Genomic DNA, 23,649 nt, shown 5'->3' with positions numbered 1-23,649 from the left:
ATCGCCCGTCTGCCTCGCTCCGCGCCGGCCCGCGGCGGCTGCTGCTCCCTCCTGCCTCCCCCTGCGCTGCCGTGCCGGGGGAACCGGGCAACATGAAGTAGCTTTTTTTTTTTTTTTTTTGTGTGTCTGTGTTTGTGTGTTGTTGCCTTTTTTTTTTTTTTTTTTTACAGGTTTCAGAGGGTTTTTTCCCGTTTTTATCTTTTTTTTTTTTTTCCTCCGCTCCGAGTCGGTTTGATTTTTCTCTGATCGGTGATTATTATTACTATTATTTTTTTCCCTCCCCGGCGGTTCCTGTCCGTGCTACATGACTTGCCAGCGCTTGAGACTGCGGTCCAACTGCGCTGCCGCTGCCGCCGCCACCGCCGCCGGTGGTGCCGCCGCCGCCTCGGCCACCGCCACCGCTTCGGCCGCCGCCTCCGCCGCCGCCCCGCGCGCAGCTCCCTCAGCCGCCGCAACTTTCCCCCTCAGACTAGTGTGTGATGTTGGACATGGGAGATAGGAAGGAAGTGAAAATGCTGCCGAAATCCTCCTTTAGCATAAACAGCCTGGTGCCCGAAGCCGTCCAGAGCGACAACAACCACAGCAGCCACAGCCACCACAACAGCCACCACCCCCATCACCACCACCATCACCACCACCACCACCACCACCCGCCGCCGCAGCAGCCCCAGCGAGCGGCCGCAGCCGAGGAGGAGGACGAGGAGAAGGGGCAGCACCTCTTGCCGCCCCCCACCGCCACTGCCTCCGGCGCCCTGGAGGTGGCCAAAGCGGACATGCTGGCGGGCAAAGGCGAGGCGGGCGCGGCGGCGGCGGCGGCAGCGGAGCTGGAGGAGAAGGAGAAAGCGGCCGAGGAGAAGAAGGGGGCGGCGGAGGGAGCCAAGGACGGGGAGAGCGGGAAGGAGGGGGAGAAGAAGAACGGCAAGTACGAGAAGCCGCCGTTCAGCTACAACGCTCTCATCATGATGGCCATCCGGCAGAGCCCCGAGAAGCGCCTCACGCTTAATGGCATCTACGAGTTCATTATGAAGAACTTCCCCTACTACCGGGAGAACAAGCAGGGCTGGCAGAACTCCATTCGGCACAACCTCTCTCTCAATAAGTGCTTCGTCAAGGTGCCCCGCCACTACGACGACCCGGGCAAAGGGAACTACTGGATGCTGGACCCCTCCAGCGACGACGTCTTCATCGGGGGCACCACCGGCAAGCTCCGCCGGCGCTCCACCACCTCTCGGGCCAAGCTGGCCTTTAAGCGGGGCGCCCGGCTCACCTCCACCGGACTGACATTCATGGATAGGGCAGGATCCTTGTACTGGCCTATGTCCCCCTTCCTCTCCCTGCACCACCCCCGGGCCAGCAGCACTTTGAGTTACAATGGGACCACGTCCGCCTACCCCAGCCACCCCATGCCCTACAGCTCAGTGTTGACTCAAAACTCCTTGGGAAACAACCACTCCTTTTCCACGTCTAATGGGTTAAGTGTTGATAGACTAGTCAATGGAGAGATACCTTATGCCACTCATCACCTCACAGCAGCAGCTCTGGCCGCCTCAGTGCCGTGTGGCTTGTCAGTTCCCTGCTCCGGCACCTATTCCCTAAACCCCTGCTCTGTAAATCTCCTAGCAGGACAGACGAGTTACTTTTTCCCCCATGTTCCTCACCCTTCAATGACTTCTCAAAGCAGCACTTCAATGACGGCCAGGGCAGCCTCCTCCTCCACGTCGCCACAGGCGCCCTCCACTCTCCCCTGTGAGTCCTTAAGACCTTCTTTGCCAAGTTTTACAACGGGACTTTCCGGAGGACTTTCTGATTATTTCACACATCAAAATCAGGGGTCTTCTTCAAACCCTTTAATACATTAACATCCATGGGATCAGACTGTAAGTGAACATTTTACACACATTTGCATTGTAAATGATAATTAAAAGGAAAAAAAAGCAAAACAAAAAAGTCCAGGTATTTTTTATTAAGTCCCCCATTTTCTGTACGTTTGTTCAGTCTTTAGGGTTGTTTATTATTCCACCAAGGTGAGGAGTGTCAGCAAGGTGCAATGTGGGGAGATTGCATTGTAGACTATGAAGTTTGGAAGACAAAATTATAGTAGAATGTGTATCTAAATAGTGACTGCTTTCGCAATTTTTTATTCAAATATGATAAGTCTATCACTAAAAACCGCCCGATTCTCCATGTTTGCAGTATTATAAGTTATCATGGATATGTCGGTGGGTGCAGACCTTGAAAGAAAGAAAAAAAAAAACCAAACCAAACCACTAAATTTATGAAAACTATAAGAAAAACCTCAAAACGTAATTTGTATTTAAGCAGAATTAATACTGAAAGATGCCCAAGATCTACTTTTGGCCATTTATTATTTTACTCTTTTCTTTACCGAACTGCTTTTTTTTTTTTTTTTTTTTTAATTCCTTTGTTTGTTTACTTTTAGACCAAAGATTGGGTTTTAGAAAATGCACTCAGTGTACGAAGTAATTTTAAAAAACAGCAACATTATTTCAGTTTGCAGCACTGCCCGTTCAAATGAATCAGAAGGGGACAAAATTAATGATTGCCTTCAGTTTGTGTTGTGTATATTTTGATGTATGTGGTCACTAACAGGTCACCTTTATTTTTTTTCTAAATGTAGTGAAATGTTAATACCTATTGTACTTATAGGTAAACCTTGCAAATATGTAACCTGTGTTGCGCAAAAGCCGCATAAATTTGAGTGATTGTTAATGTTGTCTTAAAATTTCTTGATTGTGATACTGTGGTCATATGCCCGTGTTTGTCACTTACAAAAATGTTTACTATGAACACACAGAAATAAAAAAATAGGCTAAATTCATATATACTTGATAGTTTTTTTGTCTCTTTTATTAACCCTAATGTGGCAGAGGCTTTAAAGTTACAGTGAGATCAGAGCGCTGCTTATTGCACAGTCCACCATTTTTCACATGCTCCTTTCTTTCTCCCCCCGCCCCCTCCCTTGCTGTCTTTAACTGCAGTATTTTCAAATGTAAAGGATCAGGGTATTTAATTAAACACCACGGCCACTATTTTGATGTCCATTTTGGGGCAGAACGCTTATAAAGTCTGCTTAAAAATTGTTAGTAGGAGGTAGGGCGTCTTACTAAAAACTGCCTTAAGCTGAAGATGCTTAACATTGTATATGTATGCATATATACATACATACATATACAATTTAAGTATATAAGCACACATTGGGGAAAAAGCCAAGGTGCATTATTATATAGGTACGTGTTCTTCCTGCAATCTCTGAAATGCATTCAAAGATTTATTCTCCTGAAAGAAATTAATTTCGTCTCTCTGATGACTCGAGATATATTAGCAAAGGATGTGTATGTGTGTGTATATACGTACACATATTAGCCATCATATGACCGTTTGACCAAATTTAGCAAGCTATGATATGTACGTGTATAAAATATAACCTTTATCTTAAAGGAGCACTCCTCCGGAAGTATCTAGGCTATATGTATCTATATACTTTTCGTGCTGCAGACACTTTGGCTTTAGGTATCGTGAAAGTAGCGGTATTTTTTGGCAGCCAGTGCTCTGCTCTGCCCCTTCGGCCAGGCGGGGGGGGCAGGAGCCGAGCACGGAGAGGTGAAGGCGCAGTCCATGGGAGGGAGGCAGGGCGCCGGGGGGGTCACGTGACACCCTGTTTCGCATACCGATGTTTAAACGCTATGGGGGTAAAAAAAAACCAAAAAAAAAACCCCAAAAACAAAAACAACCCCTCCCTCCCCCCAGATCAAACCTGTATGGATGCACTTAAATGTGAAGTTTTGAAACCGAGATCTTTTTCTCGCAGTGCCTGCTGAAGCCCAGTAACTCACGCAGGCGTCCCTAAGAAAGCTCCGTTGCCCGGAGAATCGATCCATTAGTTTTAAGGGGCAACGTTGCTAGTAATTTTAAGAAGCATTTAATCCTAAAAAGAATTGGTGTCTTGATGAGTTTAGGGAAGCCTATAAAGGCCACAACTCTTGAAAATAATTAGAAAACTTGTGCAAAAGGTTTAGGAACTAATTGGATCCCGCGGTGAGTCCACAGAGGACAAGTTGTTCATTTGTTACGTTTGTAGCCTAAACTGAGCTCTGCAGCAGTGCAATAAATCGGCGACTGCTCACAATAGGCCCAATGAAAAATAATCTCTAGGTCGGAGATGTTATCGCAAACGCTTTAAAGAGCTTATCTTAGAAAGACAGAAAAGAGGAAGAAAAAGAAAAAAAAAAAATGCCGGGGGGTGAATAAAGAAGCAATAGAAAATCTGAATTCTTGCAAACGGTGTATTTGTCGTGCTGAAAGAAAAAGGGGAGGAAGAGGGAATCTCCCCGAAAATAAGTAATATATAAACAGATGCAAACAGATCTACAAGAAAGAGAGAGAAGTGAAAGGTTATGGATGAGAGATGGGACACCCAGCTCTGCACTGTGCGGGGGAGAAGGAGAGAACTCTCTGATATTCTTGACTTTCACTCTCACTCCTGCAATTCAAAATTAATCATCACTATGAGAAAACGATTGCTTTGTTTGGGGAAGAAGAGATGATACCACCACTTGGAAGCTCCTACGCTGCCCCATATTCTTTACTCTATTGTCATTAAAACAAGTGATGCAAAAATACTAAAAAACAAAACTCTTTCCCAACAACTCTGTGGGAAATAATAAAATGCAATAGGTGTGATTTAAATTCTTGAAGCCTAGAGACCCCATTCTGTGTACTTGTGCCTAAACAACTTAAAAGAGAAGCATCTGCTGCAGCTGACAAAGAAAATGATTTATTATTTACCACTTGCAACTGGTTGTATGCTGTAGGAAATCCAATAGCACATATGTAACGTGTTATTTTTTCACAATGTAAAAAAAATCTGCTGTCAGTGTACTGAAAGGAGGAAAGGGACAGATCAGATTGGAAGAAAGCACAATCTCGCCGTGTCAGAGTTTGAGGTTGGCTAATAAGCATTAATTAGATAAGCGTGATGCATAATAATTCCTGAAAAGGGTAGCCTTGATGTATGTCTCTCCAGACTTAGTTTAGCCAGCGCTCACTCCCAGAGCTCTCCTTTAGGCGCGGTGTTGCAAAGTATTGCCTAAGGAGTTCAGGTGCCACAGACTTTTCCCTCTTTCTCTTAAACCGGGCGCAGGGGTGGTTGCTGAGCTGGTAATTTTTTCACGTTTCCATACACGTTACCAGCAAACAGACTATTTTTGTGAAGGAAAAAATAAATCCAACCCAAAACAAAACCAAAATAACACCAATAAATCTCTAAAGTTGTCATGGATTGTATCAGGACCGCTAAGGCCCCAAATATGTCTTTACCTTTGCCTGCTCCCCAGCCAGAGAAACCCTTTTGTTCGCTGAGGATATCTGCTAGGCTAATCTTTGCACAGGCTTGTTCGGCACTGAATGCGAGGTGGTGGTTTGTTTGGTTTTGTTTTTCTTTTTGTTGTTGTTTTGTTGTTGGGGGGTTGGTGGTTTTTTGGTGGTGGTGGGCTTTTTGTGGTTTTGGTTTTTTGTTTGGTTTTTTTTTTGGGGGGGGGGTGGGGGGGGGGTGGGGTGGGGTGGTTTAGCGTACAGTACTTCTGTTATCTGATTCTTGTTTCCGCGGTGGTTTATATGTCAAATCCTCAAGCTAAGCTTTTAGGATTTTTAAAATATGCACATTTCTAGAGTGATGCGGTGTCTTAGCGTCGTTTCTTTAGCGTTTCCTAATTTAGGGTGTTTATGGGGGACGGGCGGCCTTTATGGAATTAAGGAGCTATTGTTATATTCTTAGTTGATGTTTGAGGTGATTAACTTTGCTCGCGTAGATCGTAGGAGAAGAAATCTGCTCATCAAGAAACATCCAATTACGACTTTAAGACTGCCTTCGCAAACATGTTTGAAGCATAATAAACAGTAACTCGAATTCTCAACGCGGTATTTGGCCAATCAAATTTTTGTCATATTTTAGATATCTGTCTATTGTTGCACTAAAATATCATCCGTTGTGTGGAATGTATTCTTACGAAAGGGTTTAAAAGAAAGTGAACAAAAGTGTAATTTTACTTAGATGGCACAAAACTACTGTTTGGGGGAGTGATAATATTTTAATCTGATACTTGAAAAAAACAGTTTAACCAGGACGTCATTTTGTTCTTTATAACTTCTTCTGATGATTATTAAGATTTATGTCAGAAATTATGATTCAGGTACACACCCCCTCACCACTTGTGTTAATATGAGGTCTCAATCACCATGTATTCACTATTCACTCAAGCAAAACTCCCACTGAACGCCGGTTACGTTTTCACTGAACCACATCAGAGTTTTGCTTAAGAAGGAACATTGAGCAAGACTCCTTCTTTTATTAGCGACTTTATTCTTTAATTGTTGTATTTTCCCTTAGGAGGGAAACAAACAAACAAACAAAAAAGTCTGCCTCTAGATAATCACGGCTATTGCACTTAATCGTGTGATCGAGAATAATACAGGCGCCCGAGAAAGTATATGCGCATACATCTTACGCGACTACAAATTCAGCATTGGTAATAAATATGTATACATACATATAGACACACACAGACTGCAGAGGTGTCTATCCATTGCACTAGTGTCTGTAGTAGCTCCTCTGCTTTTCTGTGCACTGAAATGTTCTTGTTTTTAATACCCCTCCTTTCCGCCCCGTGGTGAAGGTGCCTGGGTAAATGGATCAAAACCTGGTGGGCAACTGGGTTAGGAAGAGGTGAAGGTGAAGATCAATAGAGGTTTTAGGGCTGGCTGTGTATGTTGTGCTGGGTTTGTGTGACTGTGCCCAGAGGGCGGAGTTCCTGCACATTCCTACCTCACCGGAGAACCTGCCCTCAACTCCACTTCAGCTACTCCAGAGAGATGGGACCCTCCAGAAGAAACCTGCCCAGCAATCCTTCCCGCCAGAAGGGTAGGTGCACTTCAAGAAAATCTTCCCTACCTCTTATCCCCACAGGCAGATCCATGTGATACGAATGAATAGAGAAGACAGACTTCTGTCTAAACGTACTGTTTCCCCGTGCCCCCCGATAAGCAGATCGCCCGTGCAACCGAAGCACAGTTTCAAAGCACCAGTTACACCAAAACTGCGTGTGCCTAATGTCAGGATTTTCGCTCTGTCTTTTTTTTTTTTTTTTTTTTTTTTTTTTTTTTTTTTTTTTTTGGTCTCTTCCTCAAAGTGTTTCCTCCCCCGGCCTTCCCCCTCCCCCTCGGGTTCTTTCGTTTCAATCGGTAAGTTGGAAGTTTCTTCGCCGATTTACCAGTTCTTGTGGTTAATCTGTAGGTATTTTAGCTTGTTTTGTTAACGTGCTCTTTATTTGCTTGTTTGCCACCAATGTCAGAGAAAGTCACACGGGTGCAATGTTGTGTTTGCCTTTTTTAAGATGCCAGGAGAAACTGCCTCTACCTGCAAGAAAGGCGCACGATGGCACTTGGGGATAGGAGTCCTCCGACGGCACCGGGTGAGTGCGGATTTTACTCCTCTTTTACACTCGAGAATCAAGTAAACACACGCGCGATTTTTGTCCGCTGGTACCAGAATGGGAGAGAGCTGCATTCCCGCAGATCCCTGAGCATGCTCTGCCTTTTTGGTCACAGCACAGAAATATTACGGGGGCTAGGCAAAATTCCCCTCCACCACTCATTTGGGGAGGAAATTTGGTCCTTTATCCATCTCTGCTATATGAAAGACGATTTTAGCATGGCGAGTATAGGCGGATTCCGTAATGAATTATTTCTAAAAATTCTGAGCCTGTCATTTGAGAAAAAGTTACAGGCTTATCGCACCTTTCGGGGTTGTGTAAAGAGTGCTAATATCCCTAAATTTCCAGGAAAGCAACTAAATGCCAAAAATTTTGGGAGATCGAGCAGAGAGACCTTGCAAAGAGCCGTACTGAGCTGGGTTTTGCTTTGAGTGCTCCAGCGGAGAAAATGTGCCCTTGCAAGCGATCACGGGCAACGTTCACGTCTGTGAGAGAGCTCCAGGCACTCTCCCTTTGTCTTCCCACTCCCCAAATTCTATGACTGTGTTCTGTATACATGGAGATTTACGTGCCGAAATCTCGGAATAGGGGCGGAAGTTTAAACGACTGATTAAACTGATGTGCTCAGCGTTCTCATCCTTTCGGGTGGGGGCAGGCGCGCTGGTGCGTGGGCAGGACCCGGGATGGGGCCCTCCGTGGACCGACTTGTTCTTCTTTTGCTGTCCTGATGTGGCAGAGGGGAAGAGCCACGGCTGATGTCCCACCCGGCGATGACTTTGACCCCTTTGCTCCTGCCATTTTTGACCTCATGAAAATAATTAATTTTTTTGATATACAGCAAGTTGCGTTTTCCGTGACGCTGTGCTTGGGACACCTCAGCGCAGGGGGCAGCGGTACCGAGCGCCTGTCTCTTTCGCATGGCAAAACCCGACACCGGTGCACGGAGACGAGCGCTCGCACACGCACAGCACACGCCGGCGGTGACTTGTGGCAGATGCGCCGGCGTGTTTGTGTTGCCCCGCGCAGACCTGTCCGGGGATGGCCCCGTGGGTGTCGCGGGGCACCGGTGGAGCTCCCCACGCCCTGCGCTGCGGAGACCGGCATCCGCACTCGCGTATCTCGGGGACGGCAGGGCCTGGCGCCGCCAGAGCCTGGCGCTTTCCCGGCGCTCGCGGGCAGCCGTGCCCGCACACGCGTGTCCGCGGGGCGCGGCGGGGCCCGGCGCGGCGGCGGCGGCGGCGCTGCGCCTCCCGCGGGCTGGGGGCGCTCTTGGCCCGCGGGAGAGCCGCCCCTCCGGGCCGCGGGCAGCGGCCGCACCGCGCCCGGCGAACCGCGGCGGCCGCTCGGGGCCTCTCCCACGGCCCGGCAACCCCCTCCCGGCGGTAAAGCGGCGGCTTGCAGGCGGCGTTTGTACTCGCAGGGCCTGAGTCCGTGCCGCCTCCCTCCCCTCAGAAAGGAAGAAAGATCTGAAGTGTCCTTCTCCATACAGACTTAGCGTTGCGTTCTTCTAGCTGCCAACAGACAGATGTTGCCCTAGAGAAAGGAGTTTAAAGACCTCTTCCCAAGAACTAGTCCAGGATGCTCCGATCCGGGAAAGGGATTGCTAAACTCACCTCTCGCTCCGCTGGAGCAAAACAAACCAGCGAAAACTTGAAAAACAACAATAAAAAAAATAATTAAACTGCCAAAATAAACAAATAACCAAAGCAACAACTAGCAACCTCCCCTCCTCCCTCCTCTTTAATACCTTGTAACAGAATACAGTATCAGGCTAGCGAATTAGACTCAAAGCGAGCGGATTTGCTGCTCTCAATCGGGGAAATGAATGCAAAGTCCATTTCAAAGAATTATCTCTAGGGAGTCCTCCAAGTGTATTTGGGGTTATCCGTGATTTGAGAAGAAAGACTAAACGGGAGGGAGTCTGAGAAAAGCCTGCCATTGTCACCCTACCCTAAGGTGAGTAAAGCATCCCTGTAAAGCTAGCTGCAAAGAACTGCTTAACCTAAGCCCGAGAGGTGAAACCTCTCCTCGCCCGGAGCTGCCTGACCAGGGAGCCTGAATTTCGAACTACAAAGGCGACACGGAGCCTGGGCTCTCTTGGGTTGATTTTTATTTCCTCAGTGGGGAATTCAGAGCTCTTTACAAATGATTTCGCAGGGGCATCTTTTACAGGAAAGTAGAAACACGTGAAAGGAGCTCTTCCCCTTCAGGGCGCTCCCGGCAGCTCTCCCGTGACGGTGGCGGAGGAACAGGGTTTGCAGCGGCCCGCCGGCGGGGGAGACCTCGCCGAGCTCCCCATAAACTTGGAGGCCCTCCAAGCTAAGCGTTTGCCCTGCACTGTTGGTTAGTGGAAGAAAGAGAACCCCTCTCTGTCGCCTCTCGACCCCACGCCCCCACCTTGCTTGCTTTTACTCAGAAATTATCTCATCTCAACTATTTAATATTAACTAGCCTGCTAAATTAATCATATCCAAGAGGAGACAAATACCTGCCAAAAAATCTGATCGAAGCCTGGCTATAGAGGAAAAAGAGGAACCCTTTCTCAGTCTTAGAACATAACCAGGAAAAAAAAAAAACAAACAAAAAGAACAACAACAAAAAAGTTGTATTCTCATAAAAAATGATGCACAAGCTCATTGTGAAGAGTGGCATGCCCCAAAAGGATGCAATAATTTCATAAATTAAATGCAGGTAATATTCACTGGTTACCAAACTGTTCTTTTGAATCAAAAATCTTGGTGATGTTGTAAGTTGCGTTTCACATCTTTTTATTCCCCTTGCAGGCCCAAACGCTTCTTCACCCCCACACCAGTATATTTTCTAATGGGGATGATGGCTGCGATTAGACTTTTCACTAGACCCCGAACAAAACGAAGCTGAGACAGATTATTACAGAGGTCTATGGTGGGGTATGGTTAAGCTCATCACTTATACATTTATATATTTAATGCTATGGCTCATAGGCAACTTCACAATATGCTGGTGATAAGTAAATCTCTTTTTAGACTTCTGAGCCGCACTTCTGATGGCGAGCGCATCTAGAGGACTCTAAATGCAGTCTAGGTTTTGTACCACATTCACAGTGGTACAAAATGGCAAGGGTATTTTGATTAGCATATAGTATACACATACTCATATGGGTTTATGAGAAAACAGACGAGAATTCTGCAAATAAAAATGGCATTGTTGCTTTATCAATGAACTTTTCCCTCTATATTTATCTTTCTATTGCTATACATATACACGTGTACACACGTGTGTGTATATGCATGTATATATTTGTCCGATCTTTTCTGACTGTGAAGGTGTCATCTAGCACTCATAAGAAAAGGCAGCTCTTTTCTTGCTTGCTTGTTTATTCTGCTTGAGCAAAGTTGTTTGTTTTGCTGGGAAGCGTAAGTTGCCTTTAGTTATGTCATCACTGTCATTTGCATTTAGGTGGAAGGGTAGGACATATTACCTCTATTTTTATTACTAAATCAGCGAAGGTAAAAGTACTAATAATTAAATACAGATCTCTGATTGCAGGTTGGAACAGCAAAATCGATTGTCTCTTCATCAATAAGACAAGTGTTGAGTAGCTTGCTATTGATTAGTATGTGTATTTATGCAGATCTTTAGGTATTTGCTTACATATTTCGGGTTCTTTGTCTGCTAATTATTATACCAGATTGGTTTGAAAGAAAGAGCTTAGACTAGGAAACACACTTGACAGATCCATTCTTAGCTAACCTGATAGTGGATTATTGCAATCCAATAAGTTTAACGAATTACTTATACGTGCTTGCCTTTCGAGCAATTAGGAAACCGTTTCAGATTAAAATCCCTTGTTGCATTCGGGGTCGGTTCATTTAAATAAAGGGGCATTATGTTTAGATATTTTCCAAATGAAAAATGGGTTTCTGGATCCGCAGAGGCTGAACAGGAGTTGATGTGTGCTTCGCCTTCCGGGCCCTTGGCTTCCTTTGTAAGTGTAAAACACCTTCCCAGCAACAGAGTGGCCCCTGGGGTTTCCTCATAGATGGAATGTAAGGATTGGAGGTAATCTGAATATCGAAATCAGGAATCGATATATTGAAGGAAAAAAAGCCTACCAAACCAAACCAAACAAAACGGAAGGATCAGCATCCAAATATCAGAGTGCTCAAAGCAGGCGGTATTTTGTCTTGCTTTTTTTGCTTAATGATTTAATAGGTCCAAAAGGAATCGCCCCAGCATCTCTGCTAAAAGGCCTATTTTCCAGCCATCTCCTCTCAGGACCCCAGAAGGCTGACATTTTGATCTGTTTTTTTTAACACGCTTTTCCAGCCGACACCCGCATTTTCTTTCGCAGCCGTTCCAGGGAGGGCTCTGCTTTATCCGTATCTTCCCCGCTCCGCTTCGACTGTGCCGACCCAGGCACCTCGGCGGCGGGGAGCGAGCTCGGGATCAGGGCTAGCTGGCGGGGGCCGGTGTGAGAGCCAGGTGCAGGGAGGGAAGGCCGCCTCCGCAGGGCCCACGCCGGCCGCGCTGCCCCGCGGGGCGCAGCCCCCGCCGCCGTGCCCGCCGCTTGCCCGCGGAGCGGCGCGGCGGGAGCCCGAGCCACGGGCTGGGAAGCGGAACAGGACCCGCGCCGTGCTGAGCAAGTGTTGAGACCTTCTTCACTTATCTTCCTCGGCTTTTGCTTTCGGCAAGTTTTGTTGGGGAGGGGGGAGGATTTTTTTTCCCTCCTTTTACGTCCAGGAACTGCTGCTTTACAACCTGTAGAGATAAGACAGCCTCGCATCAGATGATCACAGAGATAAGTAATCTCGCCCCTCGGCCGGTGGTATAGCTGACCGTATGCTCTTGAATCTTAGAGCTCTAAGTCTTTCCTGTGAATGAACGAGAAAACACTCGACAGGTCGTGAATAATCGTTTTAATGAGTGTGTAAAAGCGTGCGACGGGGTGCACGGAGCTGTCGGGTTAAACAAACAACTTGTACCCTGACGAAATCCGATTGTTAAAGTGCAAAGTGGTGTCAGTCCAATTTCCATCCCAGTTCTAAAAACCACAGATCTAAGTCGCGGGAGTCCAATTTTCCCCATTAAGAAAAATAACAATATTTTCTGAACGTAAGTGCGATCGTCCCTAATGTTAGCCTTTGGCGAAAAAAGACCAGTTGCATATCAGAGGTACCGAAGCTATTTTTACTATTTTTTGCCATTTTAAAAGACGATAGTTAAAAAGTGTGTATTTGACATTTTCTTAGATATTATCAGATCAATGCGGTAAATATTTTCCTTTTTTGTGTGTCCGTCGCCTCCCTCTCCGTATGTTTTTTTTTTTTTTTTCACAGATCACTGGAGGCAAACATCGAATTAATTGGATCTCAATGACTGAGGTTGGTAACTTTGTATTGAACTAAGGTTATCTCTGTCATAGTGTTCAGGTGTTTACAAGACATTTTAGGAGTTTCTAGAAAAGGTAAATCCTGACAATACATATAATAAAATTTAAAATTACAATATTATATACTCCAAATCTAAGTTATACTAACCCTGTGTAGGGAGGTAACATCCTATGGGTCTGTAATAATCTATCTAGAGATTATAAATTCGAAAAAAAAAATGGAGGGTTTTTTGGGTTTTTTTTAAAGCCTGACATCGGAATAGCCAGGTCTGTTTCCTGTACAACTAGAGGGCCTTCCTTGCACTGTTTTATAAACGCAAATACCACTCTTCTAAGTCCATTGATTATTTTTTCAAGGTTAGTAATGACGCATATTCCTAATGTTTATTGTTGCTAAAGACTTTCAGACCGACTGCAGGTCTGGCACTTTCTATGAAGAGTCATTTTCAGATGTGTCCTCCCTTTCTTTGAAAATACCGGCTTGAGCAAGGTGAGGTGAGGCAAGGCAACCCCAGCTGGAAACCAAGGCTTTTAAAAGTTTCTCCGCTCTTCTGATTAATACTCGATTTTTCAAAAATAATATGACATTGGAAAATGAACTGTATGGCAAGATGTATTATTAGGCTAGAGACATAATGGGAACCCAATGCACTGGCATGAATGTGAAATATACTTTTGATACTTGTGGAAGTCGAATCTGGCCATTCATGGACTAGATACGAGTGTCCATATGGCTTTGGTCTCAAACTGATTTCCAGTGTTCATAGCATTTTGAGTTAAAAGATAGTTTCTGGGTTTGGTTTGGGGTTGGGTGTATGGGTTTGGTTTTTTGTTTTGTTTTGTTCTGGTTTTGATTTTTTTGATGGGTTTTTGGGTTTTGGTTTGGAGGTTTTTTTGGGGGGTTTGTTTTTTGTTTTGTTTTGGGGTTTTTTTTTGTTTGTTTGTTTGTTTGTTTTTTGTTGACTGGTTGGTTGGTTGGTTGGTTTTGGGTTTTTTTTCCTCACAAAGACGGTTTTGTGTTGCGCTTTAGAAATTATAAAGGCATTGAGAAGAGATATCAGTGAATTTTGTTTTCCCAAGCGTGGCAGAATTGTCTTTGTATACCTTCCTCTGAGACCGGTGATAGAAAGCAAAGAGAGAAACAAGTAAAGAGAGGGAGAGAGGGGAAGAAGGGGAAAAAAGACAACTCACCCCCGCTGGATTAGGTAGCAGATCTATAGCTAATGAACCATATGATCATATAAGAGTATTTTAAAAGCATCTGACGAATGTTCTGGTCATTTTCAAAAATGGTTTTGTTTAGACTATATGACTTGAAACACATCGTTGCCCGGACCAGTGTGAATGCTGGAGACTCAAAACCAAAATACGCCCACTGTTTTCTTTAACTCTCTACGTGAGAAGAAAAGGGACATAGGTTCAATCCCGCGGAGGAAAGAGAGAGGAGAATGAAAGACAAAGCACAAGGACATATGCCTTCTGAGCACAACAGGACAGAAGTCTGCACCCTGAGAGCTAGCGAACATTTCTCATCCCCCTGAAAGACTAATGCCCTCCTCCTGCAACTGCAATTTCCTTTGCAACAAAACCGTGCATAAAATGGACACGGTGGATAGTAAAGACCTATCAGCTTCCTGCTCTAGTTCTAATAAATAGAATTCTAAATGTTTAAAACACTCTATCTGTCACATTCACAAGATAGGTACTGTAAATTCCTGTTGAAGATATACAAACAGAGATCCAAGAGGTTGCCTCTGTTTTTGTATCTCTCTCTCACAAGAAATGCACTATCAAAACATTAATTATATTTGAAAGGGAACAGATTATTTGTTTGAGAAAGAATTACATTCTTGAATTTATATTCCACGCAAACCTCTCCTCCTGTCTGCTGAGAGGGTTGAACTGTAAATCTCTCTCAAATTATTTACCCCTAAAATGTAAGTAGGTGTGTCACATTAGAGTAGTAGAGAGATAGGAGATAATCTGTAGGTGCTTTTAGACACCTCTGTGGGATGGGTCGTTAGGGAATGTCGAAATGAACACGAAATTGCAAATCTAACATGTGAAGAACATACACGCTTATTCTTTGACAGTGAAAATACAAACACACGTAGACACGCAGAGTTGAACCTAGTTAGTTATTAAACACGGTGACTCATGGGAGTTTGGGCCTGCAGCTCCTTTTTGTTTAGTTGGTTTTGCTTTGGTGGTGGTTTTTTTTTGTTTGTTTGTTTGTTTGTGTGTTTGTTTTGTTTTGTTTTAATGCTTTAATGGACATCTCGTGGTAGCCGATAGTTGAAAAGCTACTAACCGTGTGATGAGTCATCACTTAAGTCATGAGCAATCTCTTAAAGATTGTACCTTCTTTCATGCTTTAAAAAAAATACTAATAAAAGGGTTGAATAGATGCCCTCATACCTTTACCTTTCTTCTGAGAAAAATAGAGATTTAGTGGGACTTTATTAGGAGCTCTTGAACAACTCTCCCCAATGCCTGCTTTTTCCTCTCTCTGCTAACCAGGCCTTCAGCATTTCCTAAGCTTCAGATGCCGCTAGCTATCTCAGCAGCATCGTTCTCCAAAATTGAAAGTTTTTTGGCAGGAACTGACGTGAACAGCCCGGTCAGAAAGTTTTTTGGTGCTGTCGTGTCATGCTTGGGGAAATTCGTCACTGAATCAGTGCCCTTAACTTGGAATCCGGGGAAGCTGCTTTAGCACCAGGTTCTGCAGAGCTGAGCCCTTTTCTCTATTCCTGTATTTCTTGAGCCCTGGGAAACCCAAGCCATGAGGCCTGAAGGGCGGTCGCAGGGAGCACGGGAAGGTGGGGGTGGGCGGACTTTTCTGCCTTGGATGTGCCTGGGATGTGCTCTCTCCCTGATTAGGTATCTGTGGAGGAAGAAGGTGACGTGACGAGAAAAGCCTGACAGCCAAAGTGGGAACTGTCCGGGAGAAGGATCCGTGATGAATGAGGTCTGCGAAGTCATGATGCACAAGCAGCTCAGGACAGTGTGCTGGCATCAAATGCCTGGTTTTGTTCGCTAGAACCAAAAAGAAAAATGGGGGGGGTGGGGGGGGGTGAAGGCGGGGTGAGAGATGAGGGATACTGGGGAGCGGGTCAGTGAGGATTGGGAGTGAGAGATCGGAGAAGTTAGTGGCTGTAGTGTTAGCGTGAGTTCATCGTCTCCTCGGGAGAAGGAGAAGCTGCGTTTGTCAAACGGGCTAGAGCCCTGACGAGAGGCAGAGGCGCCATCGGAGCGCTCCGAGATGCGGCTATGAAATCTGGATTCTGGCCGACTCGAGGGACAGTACTTTACAAAATAATCGGTCCCAAAATCTTCCAGGCAGGTGTTCGAGGTTAAGTCAGGCTCTTCGATAATCGCCGACTCATCGTAGGGAACAATTCTGCCCCGGGGCAGGGGATAGGATGGGAAAGGCGGTTGCGAAGTCGGAGAGACATTACTACATAAACTAAAATCCTACTAAAATTGCAAGCATTATTTCATTCCTGGAGTAATTTCGTGCAGAACTGGAGGTTCTTCCTCGGGTTTGGCGGGAAAGGCTGTGGTGTGTAACTTCTTGAATTGTTTTTGACCGTGCACTGTATTGCCATAATGCCAATAAACGCTTTAAACGCGTCTTACTAGCGACCATCAGATGCTCCAGCCCCTCAGGCCCGGTCTAAATGAGATCTGGCCCTGTCCGGGACTGCTGAGTCGCTCGCTACCTTCGGGTGCTCTCGGTGCTCTGGGAAAATGTGGCTGGGTGGGCCGGGGTCTGTTACACTGGCCTCTGGGTTTTCTTTCCTCGGAGGGGCCAGCCTTGGCTTGCAAGGGGTCGCAGAGGCAAGGGCTCGCTTCATGTCAGCGGGTTCAGGATTTCAGGACTTTGAGTTTAGCGGCCGGAGACCAGCCTGCCTGATTTTTGCCGGACTTAGTGCCTGCCTACGAGGAGACAGCTCTCTCAGGCACGGATTCCCTGGTGGGTAGCATGGCCCATATCGCTCGCCCTTTCAGTAAATGCCAGCAGATGCATGCAATTAAGCCTCGGCGGTGCTCCGTGGCCGAACACCGATCCAGAGTGTGAGAGGGCTGGCCATTATGCAGTGCCTATGGGCTGGTTTTCACCGCCGACAGCTACAACAGGGAGGAGGAACGAAACATGGGTGCTACCAACTATCCCGTCCCACGGCAACAACGCGAGCACGGCAGGAGCCCAAAGGCTCATGAGAGAAAGAGCCAGAAAGAAAAAACTACAGCAAAAAAAGCAGTACACACTTATTGGGAGAATTCAAATACCTATGTAATGTTATTAAAAATAATAAAATCCCAGCAAAACAACGTCTCTCTTATAAAGGAAATCTGAGGAGCGCAGCGAGCTAAGTGAAAGCTCTGTTTTCAAGGCAAGGCAGGATTAGTTCCCTGCACATAATAGCCAGTGTGTAGGAATTGCAAATGAACAGCACCAGCAGTGCTGGAGTTACCCTTCTTAAATTAATATCGAGCTGGCTTCCCTGCGCAGCCTGCAAATAACAGACATTTCTCAGCTTTCGAGGGGAATAAAGATTGAAACAAACCTATATTTATATTTCCCCCTAGTTTAATCCAAGAAACTCCTTTCCCGGGGTAGGCAGTCAGCAGTGGAGGAATTTGGGGTAACGCCCCCCCCGACCTGTTTTGCGGGTTAAAAACCCATCAACAAAGCAGCACCAAACCCCGAACGGTGCCCGACGCCCGCACAGACAGGGGGTAAGCGCCAGCTCCGGCTCAGCGGCGGCGGGCTCCGCTGCCTGAGCCGGCCCCGCCGCGGGGAAGCTCCGCGCCGACAGCGGGGCCGGGCGCCGCTGCCCTGCCCGGGGCTCGCCCGCGGAGCGGGGCTCCCTGGCTGCGCTCCGTGTGCCAACCACGGGCGCGGGCCCCAACAGCCCGGCTGAACCCACTCCTCCATCCCGTCATCAGGCGTGCAGAAGGGGAAGGTAATACATCTGATCCCCCGTCGTAAAGAGGGGAGAGAGAGAATGCTGTGAGCTGCAGGGCTCTTTCAGACACTTCAGAGATTAATGGGGGAGGGGAAGGGCCTAGGAAGGATAGATGCATTGGAAACGGTAAAATAAAAATATGATGTGAAGATATATTTACTGTCAGCTCAGAGCCAAAACATTTATGCTCCCACGCCTTTTTTTTTTCTTTTTTTTTTTTTTTTTTTTTTTTTTAGCAAATCGGAACTTAAGTGATGCATTTTAATTATTTTAGGAAAATAAGCAAGAAGGCTCTTTTTCAGAATCTAAATAAATAGCAGAGTGTTCTGTGCTGATGATGTCTCTGGCTCATGATGGCCTCATCTACCCAGCCACTACTGTGAGCTCTGAAAACCTGGAAAGAATGGGGTGTTACTGGTAATTTCTGAAAGGAACTATCCATTATTTTTAGGGTTTTTTGAAACAGAAAACGCAAAGGATTTTCTGATTGTCTGAGAGGCAAAAAAGGGACCAATATTTTCCTAAAGCTACAGCTCAGTATTGTTTAGGCCTTATGTGAAGAGCAATTTTCCTTATTTTCCAAATAGTTATTTCAACTCCTTGAAAGTAGCAGGAAAAAGGTACATGTAGCCCTAAGAGGGAAGGTGCTGGATGCCTTGCAGTCTCTGAGATCAGCTTGGTGATTCCTTTTTCTCCCCAGTCCCCTGTCCCTCACCAATCCCCGACTTTGATCTAAACCCTGACAATTATCTTCCTTCATACATGTCCCTAATCTTCCAGAGATTGAACAGACCTTCCTAAAGGAGATTGATACTCAGAAGAGCCACTTTTTATTTTGGGGAGAGGGGAGGAGGATCACACTACTTCACCTAGAAGTAGTCCCTATTTTTTTGTAATCAGAAAAAACCCAAACCTCAAAACCCACCCCCCAAATCCCAAACAAAAAACCAAGCAAACCAAAACAAACCCTAAAGCAAGTGAGAACACACCAAAAGAGAGCATCTTTAGGTTCACACTTAAAGAAAATAATGAATCAGTGTAGTACAGTTTTAGGGAACACCAAGCCACACACACAAGCAGCAGAAAATACTAGTCATAATCTCCGTGGTTAAAAAAAATTGAATCAGTGATGGGTTTCAGTTCTCTGCAGGAACACCTAAAATATTTATGACCATCAGGGCTTATTCCACAGTTTTCTTTTCAAACATGATATATTTTCTCATCTTTAGTAAAGATTTTTATAACGTTTCTCATGCTCCTCTCCTCTATGCTAACTTCCTTTTCGGGCAAATTCTGTCACTCAAACATAGCATCCAGTTCCTGTCAGCTCAAATGAATTCAGTGAAAAGTTCAGAGTACCTACAGGCAAACTCCTTTCTTTCTCTTCGTGTTGTGCTTGTATTGCATCTTCAAGATTCATCTATGGAAAGCCCAGAGTTGTAACTTTGGAGTCTGTGCCATCAGTCTGAGTGGTGCAGAAACTGTAAAAAAAGTGGAGAGCTAGAAAAGTCACGTGTTTTTTGGCTCCTGATTCAAGCAGAACAGCAGCATCAGCAACATTAAGACTTTATCAAGGAAAAAAAGATAGAATGAGGAAGAAAGAAAGCCTAACAGCAGTGAAGGAAAGCAAGTAAAGAAGGAAAGAAGTGTTTTGCAGAACAGAATGGTACTACTGAGTTCCAGCCTACATGATTCCTACCCAAAGATGGATCAGACCACAGCTTACAGTACCCAGAAAGGTGACAAGAGAAAGTAGTGTAGGTCTACAGGTGTCTGATCAGTCTGTTTTGCAGCATGTGAATCCACCTTTGTTAATGTCTCTAAGAGTTTTTTGACACATGCCCTTACAAGAAAAGCAGAAGAGTGCTCGTGGCCTTGTTTTCATGTAGATCCTAAGGATATCCAGACTTTCACTGTCCACCATGATTCCACCATGATCCCTATAGAAACTATGAAATAGTGTTTACAAGAAGAAACTTGGGCGTCAGAACTTGTGTGAGCAGGTGTGTACAAGTAAGCATGTGTGAGACCTAGCTGCCTTATTGCCTCCAAAGAACTACCTCACTGTCTCTTCCTACAACACAATAGAATTCCTCCACTTCCATTTTCGCTCCTGTTCTGCCAGAGTCCATCAAATCTTTGTCTCCTTACCTGATGACCCTGAAATATCACTGGAAGAAACAGACTAACAATAAAAAGCTGTAAAAAACTAGGTTTAAATGTCCTTGAAATGATCCTGATTGATGGAAACTGGTGGAAAAGATTTTTAAGATTCTTTACATAAGTGTTGGACACCCCATGGATCTAATCATTCAATGCCAAGTTTGCAAAAACCCCCAGAGAATAATGTAATCTGAGAAATGTCCTTTCATTGAAAGGAAATAGATGAACTAACGTCCTTCCTCTGTAAATTTTTAGAATTGATACTTTCACAAACACATAAGTTATATACTACCTTGGTATGCTCATTTAAAAAAATCAAATATTTCAGATTCTTTGGTGGAGCTGAAGCTGAAAAAGAAGCATCAAAACCAATGTTGACAATGCTGAACAATGTTCAATTACAGTGTTAGCATTACATTTCAGAAATAACATAGTGCTGCCAAGAAAAGGAGTTTTTCAACCTTCTTTTAGGTCTACTGATTGGGAGTGACTTTGAAACTTCCTTCTGGCACCTAGGATTCATTCACTGCTATTGAAAATCTCCTTGAAGTTTGGAGGAGCTAAAAATCTCACAATTAATTAATTAATTAGTAATGAACTGGTAGGAACTGCATAAATTACTGAAGTCACGAGACAAAAGATCTATTCTGTTTCTTTTTAAGATGTTCATCCAGTATTGAAATATCACAAAAAGCAGTGCTCCCTTTGCTCATACCTATCTTCATAAAAATAATCCTCAAGTCTGGATGCATGTATTTGGGTTTTATTTATTAGGGATGGGAACTTTTCGCCAATTCTATTATTTGTTTTGGTTATTTGCTCATTGATAACAATAAGTCTTCTGGGGCAGTTTTTGCAAGATACTTGAACTCAGCACCTTGTAGGCATTTCAGATATTCTCTGGGTAGATTAGGTGCCCAGTGGGAACCGGTTTTTTGTACTGATTAAGAAGTACACTTAAATAACTTGGCCAATGATTTAGAGAATGTTCTGTATAACTGTGCATTTTTCCATAAGTGGGACCACCCTCCATGCAATGCAGGGACTTGAGTTCCACACATGCAGTGTGGAACAAGAAGCCTGGCATAAGAATCTATGACACTCCTGTACACAGACAGAGGAAGAAAAGCTGCTCCTGATGTGTGACAGTCCTAAAAGAGATATACTTTTTGAGGATGGAGAAGATGATCCTGGTTTACTCCTCTGAATAAATAAAGCTAGTGCTGTCAGCATGTGGGTTCCATGCCAAGCCTGATCTCAAGCTTGTAGTTTTGCTTTTCTGCTCTGCTACTGCAAAGTTCCTCTGCTCAGAGACTGAATGTGATGGACCAGCCATGTTGAGACCGATTCTCCTGGATCATGGGCCTGAATTAGCTTTCAGAGAGATTTCAGAAGCCATGTGTCAGGCTAGAGTTTCCAATGCTGAACTTTACCAATGCTTTTCTACATGAAGGCATGATTAGGAAAGGACAACTGGAATACTTAAAGTCCAGAGTATTGCAGAATGTTGCAGCCTAGAAAGCCAACCATTTCAAGGCTTCTAAAGCGGAATGAGAAGGTTGAGGGAAGTGATTCTGCCCCTCTACTCTGCTTTGGTGAGACCTCACCTTGAGTACTGCATCATCTCGGGGGTCCGCAGTCCAGGAAAGACATTGACCTCCAGGAGTGAGTTCAGAGGAGGGCCAGGAAGATGATTAGAGGGATGGAGCAGCTCTCCTATGAGGAAAGGCTGAGAGAATTTGGTTTTTTCAGCCTAGAAAAGAGAAGGGTTCAGGGTGACCTAATTTCAGCCTTCTGGTACCTGAAGAGAGCCTAAAAGAAAACTGGAGAGGGCATTTTTACAAGAGCATGTAGTGACAGAGCAAGGGGGAATGGTTTCAAACTGAAAGAGATTAGGGCCCCTTTGAACCCAAACCATTCTATGATTCTGTGAAGTCCTAAATAAACAACAAATTGCAACGTATTACTGTAGAAAAGATAGTGTGTCTTAAGAACAAGGCAACAAAGAGGAATTCACCATTGTTGATCTTGTAAATAGGGACCAGAGACCATGACGTGGTAGCACTCCTTCACTGAGGAATCCCAGACGTGCAGGAGACAACATTTGCTTTTATTTCAGGTTTTCATGTTTCACATGGTCAGTTCACATGGTGAACTTCTCTTCTGGATCTGTAAGTATCAAATGTATTCATCGGCAATGCATCTATGAGTGCTCTAATTGCACTGAGATTTGTCACTCCAAATCCAAACTCCAGTTGCAGGTTGAAGGTTCACACTTAAAAGTGGAAAACTAAAGACCTGATATCTCATTCTAAGAGTTTTTTTCAAGTGTGCAAGATACTATTGGCTAAATGGACAAAGAAGCATCTCTGCCTGGGACTTGTATAACGGTGGCTAGGACGGTTTGCTTTAGGCTGCTGCATATTTTAAACACTAAACTAGGAGAAGATGCTTCCAATTTAATAAAAAGTGATTTGAAAGTTGCTAAGCAACTTCTAGAAATCTTGCTTTTTAAGAAGTCCATTTGTTTGTTTAATTTCAGGAAAAGGTTGCGTGTTATTATCTAAGTTGCATAAATCAAAAGAGAAATGCAAAAAGGAAATGTAATAGGATATTTGCTTTGCTTTCTGTCTTTTGCAATTAAAACCCTTTTAATTGTCTTGTGAGGTTTCATCAAGTATTAACAAATGTTATTTATGTATAAAACTTCAACAGTTTATTGACTATGCAAGAACCAAAAGAAAAAAATTAAACAGGTTTGTCATATGGTATGTGTTTATTTTAACCTTTCTTCTTCAAAAATCTTATCTACTAAGTTCTTTTATCAGACACTAATTATACTCCCTCTGAAAAGAATTTCTCCAACACCCTTCAGTGCCTACACCCTTTAATCATATCTCATTACATCTACCTAATCCATCTCTTTTTCGCAATGCCAGGGCTCATTAATAGTTTTAAAGGCCAGTCCTGGATATTATCTTTCCATTCTATAGAAATACAAATAATACCAATACTGTTTTATTCCTAGATTTCATAGTCATTTGTAATTAGATCAAAAAATTATTTGACAATATTGAGATTTCCTCTGAAAATAACTCTAAAATATGTGATAGAACAGCAGTAGAATCTTATAAGTCTTTTCCTGAATAGTGGTTTTTATGAGCTATTTTAACAGTGGATCAGTGACCACTTTGAAAGGAAGCGATCCTTGACTAAAATTTAGCAGATATTGTGCTTCACACATATTTTATAGGTGAGGAATGTATCACCTTGTAAACAATGTGGGTAATCCAAAGGATTTCTACATGATTGTGAAAGAAAAAAAAGAAATTATGAGGCTGACAAATGACCTTCCATTATTCCTTTGCTCTGTGCATGCCTTACATCAGTGCAGTTTGAAAAGCTTACATGAAATGTCTCCAGTATAGTATCAGCTAAAGTGAATTGACTGACACAGAATGAATAATTGGTGTCAAATTTTGTTGGTTTTTTTTAATGTTCTCCAATTGTCTGCAAACAGGCTACAAAATTCTCTACTACTGTTACACTTTAAAATTATTTGTAAATCACTTCAGTGGGTAATCCTCAATCTATAGACCCTCCTGTTTGTTGTGAATTTTGATAATTCGTAATC

The 23,649-nt window shown here is 44.2% G+C and overlaps 1 protein-coding gene and 1 long non-coding RNA gene across 4 annotated transcripts; both read left to right on the top strand.

The window, feature by feature from the left end:
* The first annotated feature begins 206 nt into the window (after positions 1-206).
* Positions 207-2,845, top strand: FOXG1 (forkhead box G1). Its single transcript, XM_032113147.1, has one exon. The coding sequence runs from the start codon at positions 480-482 to the stop codon at positions 1,857-1,859; it is 1,380 nt and encodes a 459-aa protein (XP_031969038.1). The 5' UTR covers positions 207-479; the 3' UTR covers positions 1,860-2,845.
* A 5,976-nt stretch (positions 2,846-8,821) lies between these two features.
* Positions 8,822-17,118, top strand: LOC116445616. Of its 3 annotated transcripts, none has more exons than XR_004240824.1 (3): positions 8,822-9,464; positions 12,827-12,871; positions 15,760-17,118. It is a non-coding gene; the product is annotated as an uncharacterized LOC116445616 (long non-coding RNA). The 3 variants fall into 3 exon arrangements; XR_004240825.1 differs by lacking the exon at positions 8,822-9,464 and adding an exon at positions 9,471-11,664; XR_004240826.1 differs by lacking the exon at positions 8,822-9,464 and adding an exon at positions 11,671-12,662.
* The last annotated feature ends 6,531 nt before the right edge of the window (positions 17,119-23,649 follow it).

The sequence above is a fragment of the Corvus moneduloides genome, chromosome 6 (genome assembly GCF_009650955.1).
Source record: "Corvus moneduloides isolate bCorMon1 chromosome 6, bCorMon1.pri, whole genome shotgun sequence".
NCBI lineage: Eukaryota > Metazoa > Chordata > Aves > Passeriformes > Corvidae > Corvus > Corvus moneduloides.
Note: the sequence above shows the minus strand (reverse complement) of the source record. Positions and strands in the feature narration are given on the sequence as shown.